The sequence below is a fragment of the Alligator mississippiensis genome, chromosome 2 (assembly GCF_030867095.1).
Source record: "Alligator mississippiensis isolate rAllMis1 chromosome 2, rAllMis1, whole genome shotgun sequence".
Lineage (NCBI taxonomy): Eukaryota > Metazoa > Chordata > Crocodylia > Alligatoridae > Alligator > Alligator mississippiensis.
Genome location: NC_081825.1, coordinates 178,189,791 through 178,210,013, shown reverse-complemented (window position 1 = coordinate 178,210,013; position 20,223 = coordinate 178,189,791). Strand labels below are relative to the sequence as shown.

Here is a 20,223-nt window from a genome sequence, read left to right as displayed (position 1 = left end):
TGTACAGTAACTGATCGTCTATCTTCATGGAGTGTAAGTTCAGTGTTGAAGGTGAATTTCAAACAAAAAAGTCTTTACAGCATCTAGCAGGAATATAAGCGTATTATGAAAAGGGTTATTTTTTTTTTAAAAAGGAAGTCCTTTGCAGTGAGCACTGGACCAAGTAGCTGTTTAACAGTTATTTATCTTCCCTAGAGGCTGTGCTTCTGTTAGGTACCTGGAGACAAGTATCAGGTCTATCTGCACAATTTTGCATCATAATGGAGCTAGAGCAGAAATGCAAAGAAAACTGGAATTTTTGTACAGGTCTAGTGCAGTGAACATTGGTTTCCCAAATAAACCCGTAGCTAGAATTTAGTCAGCAGAATCGTTACAGGCATAAATCACTTATATGATTAAAATTTGCTTTGCACTGCCATTCTGATGTTGGTTATCACATCCAAGATGTATATGGCTTTGGGTTAGGAATGGACCAAAGATTAACCCAGTCATCCTGAGGTATTTAGGGAAGTGGGAGACCTGGAGGAAGAGCAAGTAGGAGGGGGAAACAGGGGAGGTGCTCTCATACTTCCTGAGAAATTGGGGCAATCAACTAGTTGTCTTAGGTGACTATACACCTGAACCTGGGAAACAAGCAGGAAGAAATAGAAGTCCTCACACAGTCATGGAACTGACCTGATTGGAATAACAGAGACTTGGTGGGACAGCTCTCATGACGAGCACTGTCATGGATGAGTACAAACTGTTCAGGAAGGACAGGCAGGGGAGAGGAGGAGGAGGAGGAGTTGCACTTTATGTAAAAGCTATATAATTGCTTAGAGCTCCAGTAAGAAACTAGAGATAGGCCTGTTGAGAGTCTCTGGATTACGGTCAGAGGGGAGAGCGACAAGGGTGATGTGGGGGTCTGCTGTAGACTACCAGACCAGGAGGAAGTGGGTGATGGATGAAGCTTTCATAGAATAACAGGTGTGATCAGGCAACTTTTGCTACCTGTTTGAAGAATGATTATTCTTCAAACAGGTAGCAGAAGTTGCCTGATCACAGCCCTGGTTCTCCTGGGGGTTTTCAGTCACTCTGACATCTGCTGGGAGGGCAAAACAGCAGTGCACAGGCAATCCAGGAAGTATTTGGAGAGTGTTGGGGACAACTTCTTGATGCAAGTGCTGGAGTGGCCAATTAGGGTCCATGCTATGTTGACCTGCTGCTCACAAACGGATGAATTGGTGGGGAATGTAGTAGTGGATGTCAGCTTGGGCAGCAGTGACCATGAGATGATTCAGTTCAGGATCCTGAGGAAAAGAAGGAAGGAGAGCACGAGAGTAAGGACCCTGGACTTCAGAAAAGCAGACTTGGACTTGCTCAGGGAACAAATTAGCAGGATCCCATAGGAAGCCAGTCTAAGGGGGAGAGAAGTCCAGGAGAGGTGGCTACTTTCAAGAAATCTTACTGAGAGTTCAAGAACAAACCGTCCCAATGTGCAGGAAGAGTAGCAAGTATAGCAGAAGTTCAGCTTGGCTTATCAGGGAACTTCACTGAACTAAATCACAAAGGAATCTTATAAGAAATGGAAACTTGGACAAATAACATGGGAAGAATATAAGAGCATTGCTCAGGCAGTCAGGAAGGCCAAAGCACAATTGGAGCTAGCAAAGGATGTAAAGGGTAACAAAAAAGGTTTCTACAAGTATGTTGGTAGCAAGAGGAGGATCAGGGAAAGTGTGGGCCCATTAGTGACAGGATGCAGAAAAGGCTGAAGTGCTCAGTGCCTTTTTTGCCTCCATCTTCACAGGCAAGGTCAGCTCCCAGACTACTGCACTGGGCAGCACAGTTTGGAAAGGAGGTGAGCAGCCTGCAGTGGTGAAATAATAGGTCAGGACCTATTTAGAAAAGCTGGATGTGTACAAGTCCATGGGGCTAGGTGGGATGCACCCAAGGATGGTGAAGAAGTTGGCTGATGTGATTGTATAGCCACTGGCCATCATTTTTTAAAACCCCTGGTGATCAGGACAAGTCCTGGATGATTGGAAAAGTGCAAACGTAGTGCCCGTGTATAAGAAAGGGAAAAAGGAGAATCCGGGGAACTACAGACCAGTCAGCCTCACCTCAGTCCCTGGAAAAATCATGGAAAAGATCCTCAAGGAATCCAGAACAGTCAGCATGGATTCACCCAGGACATGCAACCTGATTGCCTTCTATGACTAGGTGTCTGGTTCTGGGTGCAGGGAGACCAGTGGATGTGGTATACCTTGACTTTAACAAGGCTTTTGGTATGACCTCCCACAATGTTCTTGCAGCCAAGCTAAGGAAATATGGGCTGGATGAATGAACTGTAAGGTGGATAGAAAACTGGCTGGAGCATCGGGCTCAGAGAATAGTAATCAATGGCTCAATGTCTAATTGGCAGCTAGTATCACATGGAGTGCCTCAGGACTGACCCCAGTTTTGTTCAATGTCTTCATCAAAGATCTGGAAGATGACATAGAGTGCACCCTCAGCAAGTCTGCAGATAACATCAAGCTGTGGGGAGCAGTAAATATGCTAGAGGGTAGGGCTAGGATTCAGAGTGACTTAGAGAAGTTGGAGGATTGGGCCAAAAGAAATCTCATGAGATTCAACAAGGACAAATGCAGAGTCCTGCACTTGGGACAGAACAATCCCATGCATCAGTATAGGGTGATGGCTGACTGGCTGGGCAGTAGCTCTGTAGAAAAGGACCTGGGGGTTACAGTGGACAAGAAGCTGAATATGAGCCAGCAGTGTGCCCTTGTTGCCAAGAAGGCTAATGGCATACTGGGCTGCATTGGTAGGAATGTAGCCAGCAGGTCAAGGGAAGTTATTATTCCCCTCTAGCATTTGAAGTAATGTGTTGAGTTTTGCCCCCCACAGAAAGGATGTGGACAAATTGGAGAGTCCAGCAGAGGGCAACAAAAATGGTGAAGGGGCTGAGGCACGTGGGTTATGAGGAGAGGCTGAGGGAAGTGGGCTTATTTAGTCTAGAGAAGAGAAGACTGAGGGGGGATTTAATAGCAGCCTTCAACTACCTGAAGGGGGGTTTGAAAGGATGGAACTAGACTCTTCTCAGTGGTGGCAGATGACAGAGCAAGGAACAACTGTCTCATGTTGCAGCAAGGGAAGTTTAGGTTACATATTAGGAAGAGCTTTCTCATTAGGAAGGTAGTAAATACTTGAACAGGTTACCCAGGGAGGTGGTGGAAGCTCCATTGTTGGAGGTTTTCAAGCCTTGTCTAGACAAAGCTTTGGCTGGGATGATATAGTTGGGGATGGTCCTGCTTTTCGCAGGGTTTGGACTAGATGACCTCCTGAGGTCCCTTCCGACCCTAATTTTCTGTGATTTCTATGATAACCTGGTAGATCCTGATCTGTAGTTTGGACCTGTCACTGGATCTTTCATTGTGGTCTGTATAATCCAGATCCTCTTCTTGGTCCCCATGTTCCTCATCATCTCAGCAGCAGTCAACCACTACTGATGGATGTTACTGATTTGCTCACATGACCCAACTCAGGCAGTTGTACTAACACTACAATGGCACCCATCATTCATTACTCTACAGAACCGAGACATGATGAGCAGATGTTCTTCCAAGCTCTCATCTGCAGTCTCTTGAGGATCTAGCGTGCTTCCCTTCTTTTATAGTATCTCCATTAGGCCACTGCAGAGACAGAAATCCATCACAGGCCCTAAAGAGCCGAGGGCACTAACACATAATGTTGGGAAGAAAGGATAGGAAGTGTGACAGAAGAGCAACCTGACCAAACACTTCATTGAATTGAAACTCAGCAAGGAAAGGTTAAATGGAGGATGGTAATAGACCAGGGATGGACAATTATTTGGACTAGAAAGCCAACGAATAAGTTTTGTTGAGCTATTGAGGGCTGGGGGGGAAGAGGTGCAGCGATATGCTAATTGATCCTATCCTGCCTGCCAACGGCAGCCTGAGGAGGGAGGGTTGTGCCCCACACTGCTTTGCTGTGTTGCAGCTGGGGCCGGATCCAGGGCCAGGCTTGCACAGTGCAGCACATAGACTCCTCCACATCCCAGCAATCCACCTCCCACCCAGCTTCTTGTTATGCCGCACAGTCATTGCACTGTGGCTGCCAGCAGCGGGGCCCCACATGGGACGGGTTGCAATGCAGTACCCCGAGTAGCCATCCCATCTGCCTGCTGCAATGAGACGTTGCCACTACACCTCACCGCCAGAAATTCAGTGGAAGCTGCCCCAGGCTGAGTCTTTCCCATGACCAGCACAAACTCATTTAGCAGTGCCGTGATGGCAGCAGTTCATTGCAGCAGGTGGGCAGGACAGCTACTCGGTGCAGTACATCTCACCCCATCCCATGCGGGCCCAGCTACCAGTGGCCATGGTGCCAGAACTGTACAGCTGCAGTGCAAACAGGAAGCCAGGTGAGAGGTGCAGTAGTGGAGGAGTCCACGTGCTGAGCAGCCTGGCTCAGCCCTTGTTAAGGTGGAGTAGAGCTGCACAGGGTGCAGCCCTCCTTTAGGCTTTCAGCAGCAGCTGGTGGGCTGGATAGAAGCAACTATAGCAGGCTGGATATGGCCCACAGGCCATATTTTGCCCACCCCTGTAATAGACTGTTCTGTTGCTGCAGGTGATAGGACAAGGAGTAACATTCTTAAATTACAACAGGGGAGATTTAAGTTGGATATTAGGAAGAACTTTCTATAAGGACGGTTAAGCCTTGGAACAAACTACTTGGAGAGGTTGTGGAATCTCCATTCTTTGAAGTTACTAAGAGCAAATTACACTAATGCTTTGACTGGTATAGTTTAGACATAAATGAACCTACCTTGAGCCAAGGGGTTGGACTAGATGACTAGATCCTGAGGTCCCTTCCAGCCCCACATTTCTATTATATTATTTTCCCATCTTTTTCTAATGACTTCAGAGGAAAGTGCCACCAGGGTGAAGAGCAACTGATAGAACAGGAAAAAACTGAAACAACTGAAGGAGAAAATAATAGAAAGAGGCTGGTGATCCACCTAGTTCTGTTTATCAGTTGGTTCAAAGCTTCATAGTTCTGTCCAAATCGTTACTATACCAGGATAACCTCCAAAGTTCTATAAATTAGTAAATAAAAGCAACACACACATATGCTTTTCAACCTGTTAGGAAACATGGTGCCTTTTGCCCTTGTAAGGAGCTGGCCAATGGTAGAGTCGCTTTTTGCCTAAATTGGATTGTCAAACTCAGTTGCTAAAAATGAAGAATACAAAACAGAAGAGCCAGCTTGTGCAGAATGTTATGTCACATCCACTATCTCAACAAGAAAGGATTCCATGAGCATGTATGCCTCCTGGGCACTATTCTCGCCTGCAGCTCCCAGTTAAAGACAAGGGCTCAAGAGGTAATCTCATTTATGTATATGATCCACACCAAGACCTCTTGGAGAGAAAAATTGACAAAACACAAAACAAAACAAAACAAAGAACCAGTGTGGCAAAACACTACTGGGTCAGAGAGTTTGATTATACAATGAACTTCCACTGTAAATCTAATCAATTCTGTATTTCAGCTACTTGGCAATACTGTATATAAAAAACTATATATGAATACATCCAAGCAAAACGTAACTCCATGAAGCCCAACAGATACCAACCATGCTGACCTAAATTTTTCTCTGCAGCACAAATGGATCAAGTCAAAAGGGACTTGGGGATTGTAACATCCAATGTTGCAAAGTAGAAATTGCGAAGTGAACCAAAATGGAATCCAGAAACATGAGTTAGATACCTGGACTCCCTACCTATTGCACAGAAGAAGTTACAGTGGGATTCAGAATAACCTCTGGTGAGCTGAATGCTGAAGATAGTCATGCATGTCACAGACTCGTTCAGGGCTGCAGTGGTGTTCCTGCCTCCTTCTAGGGTTCGTAATGAATGTAGACTAAACTCCTTTCTTTCCCAAAATAAGCAGAAATCACTCTCTTCTTTTAAACACCTTATTGGAGCAAGAACCCCTATTATACAACACTTGGGTGGTTTGAGCTCTCACCTCATCACTAGGCTATAGATCAGGCTCCCTCTTAGTACAGCAAAGCTGGACTTCTTTTCTGACTGGTAACCCTATTTCAATAGGAGTGGAGAGTGGCCCCATCCTAGAATAGCAAATAGCTTGGTGGGTAGGCACTCTCCACCAGGAGATGCTAGTCTGAATCCCCTTAGATAGAGGAAGGAACCAAATACTGGTACTTCCTAGGTAAGGGCTCCTCCCATTGGCTATAAAAAGGATTGTGGTGTGTTAAGGCACTTCACACTTGGCCCATTCTGGTAGGCAAGATTGGAGAAAGCCTTTTGAATCAAGCTGCCCAGGGGAGATAGGCAGAAGAACATCTAGCTTCTGGATGCTGGGCAGCCTTAAGCACCACACTACTCAGTCCTGGCAAGACACAATTACAGGATTTTATAGTGGCAAGATGCCACAGGTTGTGGTAGCAGTAGAATGTGCCAAGGCAGATTTCAAAACTGATTTTGTACCTAGGCCCAGCTAAGTGTTTTTTGTGACTGTGTCTTTGAGATACTATACTATCAGGCATTACAGTAGAGATAAGACAGCTGAGAAGACCCAATACTGTAAATACAGTAAGTGTGCTAATAATTAGATAATGCTGCATGCTATAAGATTTTCATAGTTTGGTCTGTCGGCCATCACAGTGGTCCACGGCAGGACCGAAGCAACACAGGCTTAGGAGCTGGGTGAGTAGCAGGGAATTGAGAGAAAGTCTCACAGGTAGCAGGTCACAGAATGAAGTACATGGTGCTCTCAGAAACCTGGGAGTCATCATTTCCTACCTACAGAAAGGGGCCTCCAAATCTTTCATTCTGTTAATTGTTGGTAAAAACAAAAACAAAAAAACTATGCTTGTTACAGACAACAGCCCTTCACCATGGTCCTCTGAAAATTTTAGTGCTCATTTGGAGCTGCAGGCAAGTGTATCCTGTGCCTACAATGCTAAATGGGCACTACCAAAGAGAGGCCAAGGCAGGCAGCGGAGTTATTGGAGGGAGAGAGTGATGATGGCTGAGTCACTTCTGAAGTTACAGTGCTAACAGTTCAGGCCCCTCTGCCTATGGCACCCAGTGGGTCCTATCCAGGGGCAACTGCTATATCACTGATGGCAAAGTATACAACAGTAGCTTATATGATGTGACAGTGGAAATCTGGGTTAGCATCTTATAGCATTGCTACAAGCTCAGGTACGGAGCTGGATTCCAGCTTTTTTCACCACCTAAGTAATAAAACATGCAGCCTTCTAGGGTAAATACAAAGGAGTGTATTATCTTGGCTCTGATTTGCTCTGTGGTCTTGGCTTAACTACTGATTTTATCACACCACCTATAAAAGGAGTTAGGAAGGCTTATCTACCTAACTGGCATAGTGTGACTATGTTGCTCCAGTGAAGCAAGGCCCTACATTTACCTTCAGTATTCGTCTGCTGGTAATGTCAGTTTCTGGAAGTTGTATCCAGTCAGTTGCAAAGTATGTTCTAGGTATCAGTGGATGGAGTCCTAACAATTTTGTAGGAAATTAAATATAAAAAGCACCTGATTTCCACCAAGAAAATTGTTATGCCTATTGTGGGGGACTGATGGTGAATCAGAGCCCTGAAAGCTTCCTCTGCCTGCACCAAAGGGGCATTATGTGAGCCTGATTTTATTGGAACTCAGGTTGCATGAAGCCTCTTGCCTCATTTTTTCAGCTAGGTTTTCTCCATTTCTCCTTCTGCCAGCACCCCTTTTTTCCTCCTTTGATGCTTATGGAGCAACTACTTGGTATATCAGTGTTTTTCCTCAGCTACTGGCTATTGTGAAAAGAAATCACTTCTTGTGGGTAGTGAGACCTTTGGACAGAGAAGCAGTATGATCTTGACTCTGACTCCACATGTGGCTTTTGGCTAATGGTTGATTTGTTGCTCCACTTACTAAAGCAAGGATGATGATTACTGTCTTGCAGATATGGTATAACGGTTTGTCAACTGATTTGAAAATTAGGAAGGCCACAAATACGAAAACACGGTAAGTTTGGGAGCTCAGAATCCAATGCTGGGTCTGAATGCGATGCTGGGTTTGCAATGGTTAGATGTAAAGTAGTTTTATTTTTTCAGGTGAAGAGTATGCATCTTAAGACAGACTGCAGCCAGGTCTTGATTACTGTTCCGGAGTGTGCGCCAGAACTGCTCCATTTGATACCTGATATTAAATACTATTTCAAATATAGCCACTAGAATGGGCAGAATTTAATTTGACTTCTCAAAATTTGAGCACTTTTAGAAAACTAACAGCGTTTAGGGAAATCTGTTGCTGCTAGTCTCAAGGTACTCTGTGAAAAGCAAAAGTTATAGTATGACTTGCAAGTGTCTATTTTTCCACTGTAATGGAGGAAAGCAAACAGGAGCCAATGTTGGGTACAAAGCAGTATTTATATATTTATTTATATCGGTATATTTACCTCCAGCATAAAACATAAGTCTAGATAAGCCAAACAAAAAGTTGGGGAGTCCTGAGAACCAGCACCCCAAAATTCAGCAAAATATAAATACAAATCAAAGAGAAAAGAGGGAAGCCAGGCTTTCCCCCAGAGCAAAAAAAACCAAATAATCATTAATAACATCTGCTAAGAATGTAACTCTACAAATCTGCTGGCAATATACAGTGATTAAAGCTGTGACAGCAACACTTAAACCAAACAAATTAGTGCTTTAACTTTTTCCTTAATCTGTGCAGTGGTGGCAGCGCAATTTCTATTTACAGGCTTTTAAGCTTTAACAGGAGGCCAAAAGGCTTATGAATTTGCTTTTGAAACAAACTCCAAAACAGCCAAACTTCAGAAAGTGGCTCTGTGTTCACACTTTTCCTCCCAGCCAAGGATGTTTAGAGGTGGAGCTTCAGGTTTCCAGAAACAAAGGAGCTCCCTGCTTGCAAGGCTGGAAACAGTAGCTCAGAGCTCCCTCTGTCTCATGCAGGGAAAGGCCTGATTGTTAACTCTTGCTGTTACTATTTTCAAATGGGTGAAAACATCTCTTGCTGCAGGTGAGTAAAGCAGAGACAACTTTCTCTGGTGTTTTCTACAGAGCACAATCATTTCTACAGACTGATGCCATCACGTGGCATTTTACCTAACAAATGTACCGCACTTCTGTGAGACTGGTTCCTGCTTAGCTGACATACCATTCTGTCACGGCTGACAAGATATGTGTGTAGTTTGTAAATTACTTTTAGGATGAAAGGTGCTATAGAAATGTAAGAAATCATAAAAGCAAATTTGGAATCTGTTTTTACTACATCTTGGAAATACCTAAGATGTTAGCTAACCACTGCCATGTTTGCTTTAAAATGGTTTGGAGTAAGGAGGACTCACCCCTAGATCTTAATTATTGCCTTGACTTTTGGAAGGGGAAGTGAACACAGTACTGAGAAACTAACCAGCCATCCTTGTTGAGCCATCCCAGAGCATGTGTTACACATCTCACCTGCTGCCCCTACCTATAGGTCATGTTGGCAGGAAAAGGTGCTAGAGAAGTTACTGCAAGCGTTCAAAACTGGCATTGGATGAAAGTACTGACTGATTCTATGCTGGAGCACCAGGGGATACTGGCACTGCATCAGCACACTTCCACTAGCATGCAGCTTTCCACCACTGATATTCAACTTCCAGTGATTGCCCCCCCAGCAGGTGCCTTCCTTTGTAGAGATGTGAAATGCACCTGTGGATCCTCCTAACTGCTATCAGCCATTCCCTCTGAGAACACCACTGGGGGGAAGGGAGGGGATTGTTTGGTGGTGATTGCAGTGTCTTCAACCCTGGTCCCAACAGTGTGTAAGGACAACTCTGCCTTTATTTAAAGTACAGGCATTCAATTCCACTCTGTTCAAAACAGAGAGGAAAAATACTGGCTGAACACGATAGTGTTAACCCTCAATTGAGTGGTCCCAGCACAATATATAAGATTATTCACTTGAAAAGGTGTTTGCAAGATTGGGGCCCCTGATTGCCAAACAGTGAACAAAAGCTGCCACATAAGAAATTTCCCAGCTTAAGGCCAAGCAGAGTTCAAGGCAAGCAGGGGAAATAAATGTAAAAGCATCAAGTGTCTTTTCCAGAGTTGCATTGGAGAACTTTGTAAGCTGCTGACAGGATCACAGAGTCCTATTAAGAATGGAGCAGTGACTGTGGGCATATAGGGGCCTTCTGTTCTTCTCTACTGTGATGCCTGGAGTAGCACAGGCCTGCCCTAGTTGCCACTTATTCAATACTCACTCTGTTGTTCCTCCCTGCCAGTGTTTAAGTGCATTTTAGTAAATAGATCATTACTCTACGGTTAACAGAATTCTACTTTCAGGACCAGAGTGGGAATTGAAAGCCAGGGCTGACCCTTAGGAGAGCTGCCCTCTGACTCCCACTGAAGTAGTCAGGCATTGCAGACTTGGAGAGAAACAACTGGATCTCCTGCTTGTTTCTTATCCCCCAAATAAACTAGTGCCCCCAACCTCCTGTTTTATCTGTAGTAAGTTAGAGGGTATTTTTGATGTTTTGGGCATTATGCCTGGTTGGTTGTGTGAGGGTTTGTTCCTGGAGATGTTAGTTCTTGTCTAGGCTGATTAGACAAGGATGATCCTGCCTTGAGCAGGGGATGGGACTCCTGAGGTCCCTGGCAGCCTAACTTGTCTATGATTCACAGCTGGGGCAAGAGGGTGGGGAGGTTCCTGGAGTCCATGTAGGGACCATTTCTACATTTGGTCAAAAAGTGTGCAGTTGTTTTCCTGCAGCAACAGTGCCAGCTGGTGGTGAACCAAAGTAACTTGAAGCCATGTACTCTTTCCAGAGGTGTGACCTGAGCCAGCAGTTGGATGGCTGAGTTTGTCTTCACTAAAGGCAAAGGATGGTAATCAATGCCCCTGCCTTAGTACCTGGCCCCTGACAGGTGACAATCCCCAGTTTGGTTAAAGCTGCCTACATCAGGTGATGAGACTGTGCCACAGGTAAGACTGTCTCTCCTAGAGGAGCTTTCTAGTTTGGTTCAGGATGGAAGAATGGTGTTTCCTCCCCAGTTGCCTTAATTCCCCTCTTGAAGTAGCAGTCTGGGATGGCTCCTGACTCCAAAAAGGCAAAAACTTCCTTCCCTGTGACTGAGTGGGGGAAAAGGGAAAGGAGCAGCCAGGGACTGGCTGTATTTGTCAAAGTCTGACAAGCCCTACTGCCACAGCACCAGGACAGCTCTCAGGCTTCCAGACAGGGTAAAGCACCAGCCCCCTTTGGTTTCCTATGTAAGACGAAAATAGGTCAATAATAACGAGTAAGAGGCCTATTTTTATACTGCTTTAAAAAGTCAGTAGTTTAGCGAGTTAAGACCTTGTAACAGTAAAACACCCAGCACACTTGGCAGGCCAATGGGCAGCAGGGCCTACAGTCAGTTTTGCTGGCCCCTCCTCCTGGAGGAAATTCTCAGGGTAGAAGAATGGATTTGGCAGAGACCCCCTTGGGGAGCAGCTCTGTATGCACCAGAAGATGCTGTAAACCCAGCCCACCTGGGTGTCTAGCAGCCTTTCCCCCATTCTGCATTGCTGTCTTCACTGGTGGAACAGGACAGCCTCCACATCCATCCAATGACTGAAATAAGTGCAGGCTCCAGTAAGGAGCCCCTGCAAACTGGAGCCTCAGGCAGATGGGTGACTGCTTCTGGACCTGAGAAGCCTCTTTTCCCACATCTTTGGGAAAGAAGATAACACAAGCGACACCTTGCCTGCACAAGGAATGGCTTCAGCATAGTCTGAGCAGAGTTTCTCTGGGAAGTCTGTCCATCCAGGCCTGCTCTTCATGGAGTGTAGGAAACAGGGAGGAGCAAAGGGATCGAGAGGAATTCTGTGGCCTCCCTGGTTTTGCTCTTGGCAGAGTGCATGTCTGTGTGTGAGGAGCCTTCAGTTATGGGTTTTGGCTTCATTTAGAGTCCAGGAGATCAGGAATGCAGGGAAACGACTGCTGGTTGACCAGCAAGAACAGCAACTCCAGTGTCTGATTTCCAGTATGTCCAGAAGGAATTCCAGTGCTTCTGCATTGAAAAGCGCTCCAGTGTTGACAACAAATTCCAGTGTTGCAGAGAGCTGCTGCATTGCTTCAAAAAGCAATGGGCCCACTCAGGCTGGAGTTGCCAGCCATGCTGCAGTCACAGCTCTGAGGGGCTGGGATAAACCCGTCCACGCATGATCCAGTGTAACACTCTTAGATCCAGTGTTGTAAAGGAGGGAGCAAGAGAGGAGGGAAAGAGTTCCTCGGGGCATTGTGGGATGTGGTGTTTATAGGTATCGTGGCACAGTTGCACTGTTCCATGTTCCTTGCTTGTTTTGCACTCAGTGTCTATGTTGTCTCCAGTTTGGAGTCTAGAGAGGAAGGCAGGAGCACATTGGGACTTGGGAGTTCACAGAGGAAGGTATGGAGCAGTCTAGAAGATTTCACCAGTTCCCTTCCTCTCTCCCATTAAAGGGCACTGGTGCTGCCAGGATTCACTTGCAGAGCCAATAAAACTGGAAATAATAGTCAGTAAAACGATGTCCCATTTGCTCAGTTGTGGCGCTGCAGTTGGTGTGGCCCTGCAGGAGACAGAGAACATCACGGGAAGCTCTCAGGTTGGTGAGGATCCATACTGAACTCACCCACCTGTGCTCTGAGGAAGAGGAGGATTACCTGGCCAAGCTCATATATGGCTCCCCACCCCCTCCCAGCTGACTGAAAAACAGGCCAACAGTCTCCCATCAGCTGTTGAGCTTGAGACGTGAGCTCTACATTTTCCCCTCTTCCGCTCCTCCCCCTGTGCTTTAGTAAGTTTTGGCTTCTTGCAGCCCACTGAACTCCCCTCCTCCTGCAACGTAACTATCTGTGCCTCCCTGTGGTAAGAAGGACAATGGGTGGTAGGGCTCTCACAAGTTCCTCCCTTAAGAAAGAGGACTTGAGACTGGACCAGGGTAGGAGACTTTAGCAATGGGGGCTGCTCTTCCTGGCTCCTGTCTTGGTCCCATAAGTTCAGATGTGAAACACTGCACTATTGCCCTAGACAGCAGAGAGTGTAAAGCACATCTTCATACTTACAGGCCAGGCTACCCGAAAGTGGTAGGTGAATTCCTGGAATGACAGCATTACTATAGGCCAACGGTGCATCCTTTCCTGAAGGGAAGGAGAAGACATGGTCACTGAATTCTAGGAGCAGACCTCAAGGACCATCTAGTTCCATTCCTGCACAGATGTAAGAGCTGTGGTTCCTAAACAACTGCACATGGCTCACATGCAACAGTGGAATCACTAATGTTTGGTGTTAGGTACCCTTGGTGACACAGATATAAAACATCTGGCTCCACTGCATTGGCTTCTCAGGCATCATCCTGCAAAGCCCAGAGAAAAGACTAGGGTCCCAGACACCAGTGGTAGAACTGGAGTAACATGTGTGGGAGGGAACCCAATATCCTGTGCTGGCCATTGGAGAAACATGTCCAGCTGCAGAAGTGCCATAGCAAGGGAGGTTGGCTGAGCTGACAGCAATTTGTTTGCAAAGGTGCCATGCTCACACTGCCTTGCAAAATGCTGGGTGAGGAGATCTGCATACGCATGGGTTTAAATGATTTAAGTTAAAAGCTGGATACCCCATTTGTAAACCTGCGGCTGGTGTAGTGGCCTCTTTATTAGGGGAGCTGCAGGGTGGGAGGAGGCAAGAAAGGTTGCCTGTAGAAAGAGGAGAGCTAAATGTCCTGTCCCACAGAGTTAATGGGAAAATACAGAAATCACACCACTAAATTAGTAGGTGCAGACAGAGCAGTCAGTGAGAGGAAAGGGGTCAGGAATAAGGAAACAAATGGTGCTAAAGAGGATGGTGTCACAGAGGGAAACAGTAGTGCAGGGGGTGCAGCAGCAGGATAAGGAAGGAAAGGACATTGTTAATGTAAACCCAGTGGCCAGAGGCCTGTATGGGGATGGGAATAGAGGAATATACAAAGTTAACATGACAACAATGTTCCTGAGGTTGGAGGAGGTTTGCTGAAGGCTCTGAGGCTATCGTGCTGCACAGCATCCAGGGCCCTGCCTGTAGCCTGATTCAAGGGGTTTGGCAGAAGTGAGGTAATTCCCTCACCTTGTGGGGCTGGGGGCTGGAGACAAAGCAGCGCACTGAGAAGCAGGGTCAACTGGCTGACCCCAAGCTTGGTGTTGCTGCAGCTAGATTGCTCCCCAGGCCAGAGCTTGCTCAAGTCTGTTCATTGTGTTTTACAGTGTAGACATGGCCTCTGTCCTTTGAGGAATGCCGCATCCTTACCTGGGTCCCTGTTGTACTGGTGGAGCTGTCGACACTCACGGCATCCTGACACGGGCTGCTGGAGTCAATGCCACAAAGGTAGATGGACACAGCCGACGAGGCACTAAAGAGATGTGCATGAAGTGAGACAGGGAGCTACCACCAGAAGAGGTTGGTGGCTCTGAAACAGAACCCCAGCAGCTTCCCACTCCCTCCACTGTTACCTCAGCTCTACAGCCCGCTCCGTACTCAGCTTCTCACGACCTGCCCCTTTCCACCACATCCATGTAGTCTACTCCACTCACAGCTACCTCCCAAACTGCTCCTTCAAACAACGGTCCCTCCTTTCACACAGCTACACCCTTCCCCACAAAAATTGTTCCTTCCCATCTTGCCCCCTGCATGCCTTGCCCCACTCATGGCTACCCCACAAACTGCCCCTTCTCGTCAGCCCCAGAAAGCAAGCTACTTAGTTCTCTCATGCACCTTTACCCTTATGCCCTATCAGAGCCAGACTTTTCATACAGTACTCCATTACCCATCACTTCCCCCTCATACACTATACACCCCTGCCTTCATAGTGCCCCCCCATACCTTTCTGTTCCTTCTCCCAATATTAGCTCTTGAACCATGACCCTGCAATCTGATTATTCCCACTGCTCAGAGTAGAACCTGTTCCCCATCTCACATAAAACTTGCCTCCTCTTCCCACTCTGCCCCTCTCCTTTTGCACCCATGCCCTTATTAGCCCTTTGTGCCTTGTCCACTCAAATTGTCACTCTGTTAGTCCCCTGCTTCCACGAGGTCACTGCTAAATTCTTCCCTGTGGCCCCCACTCTCTCAGGAATGGAAACCAACAGGAGGCAAGCCCCTTGACTCACTTCATCTCCAAGGTCATGTTGGTGTTCACTGCTGTGAGCTGGCTGATGGGAATACGGTAGGTGAGGTTTCCCATCCTGTGGGGACAAATGAAGAAAGACCAAGGTTTAGCGTCAGTGCAACCTACTTCGGGGAAAGATCCATAGGGGAGGGCATCCTGCACCCTCCAGCAAAGTGGCCATCACCCTAGTAGGGCTGTGCAGGCTTTTTGAGCAGAAAAGAATCCTGTGATCCTACTTTGTCTCAAAGGACCTCAGCCTGATGGCCTCTTTTCACCAGTTCCAACAAAACTCTAGTGGGGAGCTGGGCCCAAGGATCAGCCATGAGAGATAGACCCTTCCACCCATCCCTGCCAAATGAGGCCTCAGACAGCAGCAACCCAAAGTCTTAAGAGGACTACAGACCTCCTGGAATGGGCTGGAGGAATGACTCAGACCACTCCCTACTGGGACAAAAGAGTACATCGTAACCATTACTGAGCTGGGCAGTAACGAATCTCCTTGTTGGCATTGTCAGCAAAGAAGCCAAGGATTGAGGGTGTGATGGAGAATGAACAAGAAGGCCAAGGCAGGCTATGGCACAGTAGCAGGGCTGTGTCAGGGAAGCCAGACTAGCTGAACCTGGCCCACGCATAACAAGAGCTTCCATCTGCTGTGCAGACATTTTTGCTGCCATCAATGCTGGGCAGCACGAACCAGGCCCTCACTCACCTGCATGTGTTGCTAGTTGCACAGTACTGGGATGTGATGGCCATGCCAATTTCTACAATCTGTATGGAGTGGAGCAAAGGGCTTGAGCCTGCAAGACAGGGGAGAGGTTACAGAGGAGGTGAAAGTATCCACGAGTCTGAGAAGAGGCAGAGAAGTTAGAGTTGGGAGGGACATCTGTGAGGCCAGCTCGCCCCACCACTGCCACATTGTGGATTCCTTCACCCTCGTCACTAATTCCCCATCTCCCTCCACCTCCACCAGGCTGTGCTGGTCGCTGCCTGCAGCATCTCACTGACAAAGGGCAGCCTGCTGCTCTGCTGTAAGGGCTACAGCCAGTGTCTTCCAACAAATTCCTTCCCTTCATAAGCAACTGCCAGTTTTTGGAACAGCCATGTGCTCACAGGCCCTGGAGGCTTCTAAGTGAGCTGGGGTGCTTGTCCCTCTGAAAATAAAGTCTCTTGCAGCTTGGGTGCATAATGCTTTTCTCAGAGAAGCCTGAGGGTAAGTTCCTAAATCCCCATCCAAACTCCCTTAGGCCACCCAGAATATCCTAACCTCACCCCCCTCTGGCTCTACACGTAGGCAGCTCCCTGCACCACCACTTCTGCACCTATCAGAACAGGGGGCTTCTCTGCCTCTGTGACATCAACCCTGAGCCTCTCTGTTGCGCTGGCAGAGGAGACAGAGCCAGGAAAAGGCTCTACCCCAGCTCCTTCTTGGACTTGAGCTGTCCTCTTATAGGTTCTTCACCTCCACCACAGGTGTTGGGGTGGAACACACTTGGGATTGCGATAAGCCCTCTCCATATCCCCAAAGAGATAGACATGTCCTTCAAACCCAACCCAGTCTGCAGACCATTGTGGTAGTGGCCACACCTTTTGCTCTGGCACCATCATGTGCCTAAAATTGCATATTTCAGTTGCCCATTTAGTTACTTGGGTTTGATGTGGAAAAGGCTAAATGAGCTGGGAGGCTAGGGGTTGATGTGGCAGAGGCAGGGAGCTGAGAGAACTCAAGGCAGGAAGTAGCATATAGGAACCGGATGCACTTTGAACATCTGGCATTTCTGAAAACTTCATCTCTATGGCTTTAAAGACCGTCATCCCCCAAAGGGCTTTAAAAGCACTAGGGAAAATTCAGAGCTGGTGTAAGCAGATGCAGCTCCACTGAAGTCCACCAAGTGGTGCTAGAGTCTGGATAGTCATGTGCGAATGGACAGGCATGCACCACAACCTGGCAGCTCTTGTCTTTGACACCCAGTGTAACCCACTAGTCCTGTTTGATGGTGCAGGGAGGTAAGGGAGTGTCAACCTGACTGCACATGACAGCCATCATGTTGGGAAAGCAGCAATGGGTGCTACACCATGTGTTCTGGACTTCTTCTGCCGACCTCTCAAACTCACAGCCTGTGTGGTTGTGGAGTGTGATGGAGTGTGATGCTGTCTCAATACCAAGGCCATCACTTTGGTATTGGGTACTCTGTCAGTTCCCAATCAAGATTTCTGTTACACCCAGGCAGGACTGGGAGACTGGCACCCCCCAGATAGTCATAGGTGTGGCCAAAGTGTGGGGAAACAGAAGTCAGCAGGTCTGGGTCTGGAATGTAGTGTGTGAGATAGAAGGTATTAAGGGTTCTGTCAGGGGGGTATATCTCATTCGAAGAGGGGGCTTTGGTGTTCAATACAGCTTTGGCTTCTGTGAGAGGGTGCAGGGAGACAGTTTAAGTTGTGTGGGACTGAAGTATAGGTTCAGCTTTAAAGAGCAGGGCGATGGGGTGCAGGGGATGGAGATGAGAGATCTACCACTAAGATGTCTTAGGTTATCCACTATCACATGAATTTAACCAACCAGAGTGCAGAGAGGAGATGGGAGGTCCACTTACCTGCCACCTGGGGCCGCTCACTCCCTGATAGGCTGACGCTGCGTTGCTGCCGGGCCTGCCCTTGTGGGAAGCTGTTGCGGGACAGTGAGAGCTGGGAGATGTACTTGGACTTGCTCTGGATGTGGGTGAAGGGGGAAGACGGGCTGGCATTGGGGCTGCCAAAGCCCTGCGATCTTTCAGGGTTCTTTGTCCACTTTGTGTGGGACATCACTTTCCCAGTGATGCCCCTGGATTTGGCTTTGATGTTTGTCACTGGCAGAAGTGATGTGTGGCTTTGGTCTGCGGGCAGAAGAAGATAAGCAACTGAGCTCAGAGAGCGGGGAGGCTGAGCTCGAAGAGAGAATTACCACTGTTCCGTAGCAAGGCAGATCTCCCCACTGGGCATAGATATCTGAGACCAAATGCTTCTCCAAGCATACAGGGTGTGAGCTCAACTCAGAGGACATGTAGCTCATAACCAGGAAGAACTGGAGTTGCCTACCCCCCGCCCCTTCCTCGCGATGTATTCCTACCTCTGTAATGAGGTGAGCCCATCCCCACCCATACGTGCCTGAAGCAAACTCCAGAGCTGTAGAGGGCCATGTGGGTGTGGGGTCTGGTCTGGAAGCAGCAATCAGAGGACCCCTGACAAGGGAAGTCCAGACTCCCAGGGTGAAAGCAAAGTTCAGGCAAGTGCAGTGTTTAATGGTCAATGAATGACACCACTGGTCAGGGCCAACTGCCCCAGGGCTGCTGAGTGATATCATGTCAAGGGCAGATGCTCTTCACATTGAAGCACCAGACAGAGAAGAATAGAGCAAACTGGCTCCTGAGCAGCTAACAGTAAGGCATGGCTAATGGCCCATCCAGCCTTGGCTCCAAATTAACACAGACATGGAGGTTGCAATACATGGTAAGGATGAAGCACTCAACCCCAGTGATGTTTTCAGCCCACGTAGCCCAATGTCTCCCACAGTGGCAGTATAGGTGCTGAGGAGAAGAGTATTTATGCACTGCCTGTCCAGACTAACCTGACCCCTGCCCCTCCTCCTTTACACCTTCCAGGATTCAGACATCTAGGAAGTCCAAACTCAAGAGACTGCAGCCCTAATTATCATATTTCATGCCCACTGATGGACCTGTCCTCCATGAATCTGCCCAGTCACATTTTGAACATGGTTAAATTAGCAGCCTCCCCAACATCTTGCAACAATGAGGTCCACAAGTTAATTACATGCTGTATGAAAAAGAATTTCTTGTTTGTTTAAATCTGCTACCTAATAATGTCATCTTACATCCCATAGTTCTAGTACAGTGAGAGCAAGTAATACCAGTAGTAAATCCCTATTTACTTTCTCCCACATCATTCATGATTTTATAGACCTCTATCATATTCTATTTTAGTTGTGTTTGCTCTAAACTCAAGTCCTAGCCTATTTAGTTTCTCCTCGTACAGAACCCTCTCCATACCCCTAATCATCCCTTATCTGTCCCTCTTCTACCTCTACTAAATCCCAGAACTGCATGCAGGTGTGGGTATATCATGGGTTTATACAATGGTATAATAACATCTTCTCTTTTGTTTTCAATTCCATTTTTAGTAATTCCCAATATCCTATTTGCACGGGCTGTGCTTACCCGTCCGGTTGGTGGCATGTGTGGGGCTGGTCTCAGAGACAGCAACAGAGGATGCATTGGTGGGAGTAGCAGAACAGCAGGTGGAGAAGCATGGAGGGCTGAAGCATGCTAGCACACTTTGGCTGGACATGCCATGTGGCACGTTGTGCATGTTTGTTGTGACTGCAAGACAAAGGGGGAGATTGAGTGAGCCAGCCCCAGAAGGACAAGATAGCATCAGCAGCACTGACAGCTATGGTCTAAGACATGGCTACTCCCATTCATCAAAGTTCAGTCCCCGTGAGCCCCCCTTGCTGTGACATAGCCATATCACCTCTGGCATATGACAATCCTCAGGAACCATCAGTGCTGAGATAAGGCTATATCTTATGCACTAAATTATATCAGAGTATCTGGGAACCAGCACCAGCCCTATCATGGTACATACTGTGTAAGGGAGCTCCGTTGCTGGGTGCACTGGGTGACATAGTGGAATGTACAACCTCTGTCTTGTCAAAGTTCTGATTTGATCTGAAATGCAGGAAAGTATGCATTAGAGGGCAGGATGCAACCACCAAGGATGCTTGTCTACACCTGGAGGGAAGGCAGGTAAGAAGGGGCTGTGCAGTGATGGCAGATGGTATATGAGGGTGTGGAGTGACAGCAAGAGCAGGAATAGAAATGGGGAAGGATGAAGGTTAGCAAGAGACAGCAGGGCAGGAAAGGGGAAGAGTGCCAGATTTGAGAAAGGAAAGAAGGAAACAGTATGGGGAAGGGGGTCAGGACACCAGGACTACCAGAGCAGGTCACACAGGGGTCCAGCTGCCTCCAAGGTCTGACAGCGAG

At 47.4% G+C, this 20,223-nt stretch overlaps 1 protein-coding gene across 4 annotated transcripts in view; it reads right to left on the bottom strand.

Moving 5' to 3' along the window:
- Nucleotides 1-8,438: 8,438 nt before the first annotated feature.
- Nucleotides 8,439-20,223, bottom strand: part of MYRF (myelin regulatory factor) — a 114,214-nt gene continuing 102,429 nt past the window's right edge. For all 4 annotated transcript variants that reach the window (XM_019485247.2, XM_014593478.3, XM_059722498.1 and 1 more), the window contains 8 exons: nucleotides 19,826-19,908; nucleotides 19,399-19,560; nucleotides 17,782-18,060; nucleotides 15,900-15,987; nucleotides 15,192-15,266; nucleotides 14,332-14,434; nucleotides 13,119-13,193; nucleotides 8,439-12,622 (listed from right to left, as the gene is read on the bottom strand). In XM_019485247.2, the coding sequence (XP_019340792.1) occupies nucleotides 12,536-12,622; nucleotides 13,119-13,193; nucleotides 14,332-14,434; nucleotides 15,192-15,266; nucleotides 15,900-15,987; nucleotides 17,782-18,060; nucleotides 19,399-19,560; nucleotides 19,826-19,908 (952 nt within the window). In that variant the 3' untranslated portion in view covers nucleotides 8,439-12,535. The remainder of the gene's footprint in view (nucleotides 12,623-13,118; nucleotides 13,194-14,331; nucleotides 14,435-15,191; nucleotides 15,267-15,899; nucleotides 15,988-17,781; nucleotides 18,061-19,398; nucleotides 19,561-19,825; nucleotides 19,909-20,223) is intronic.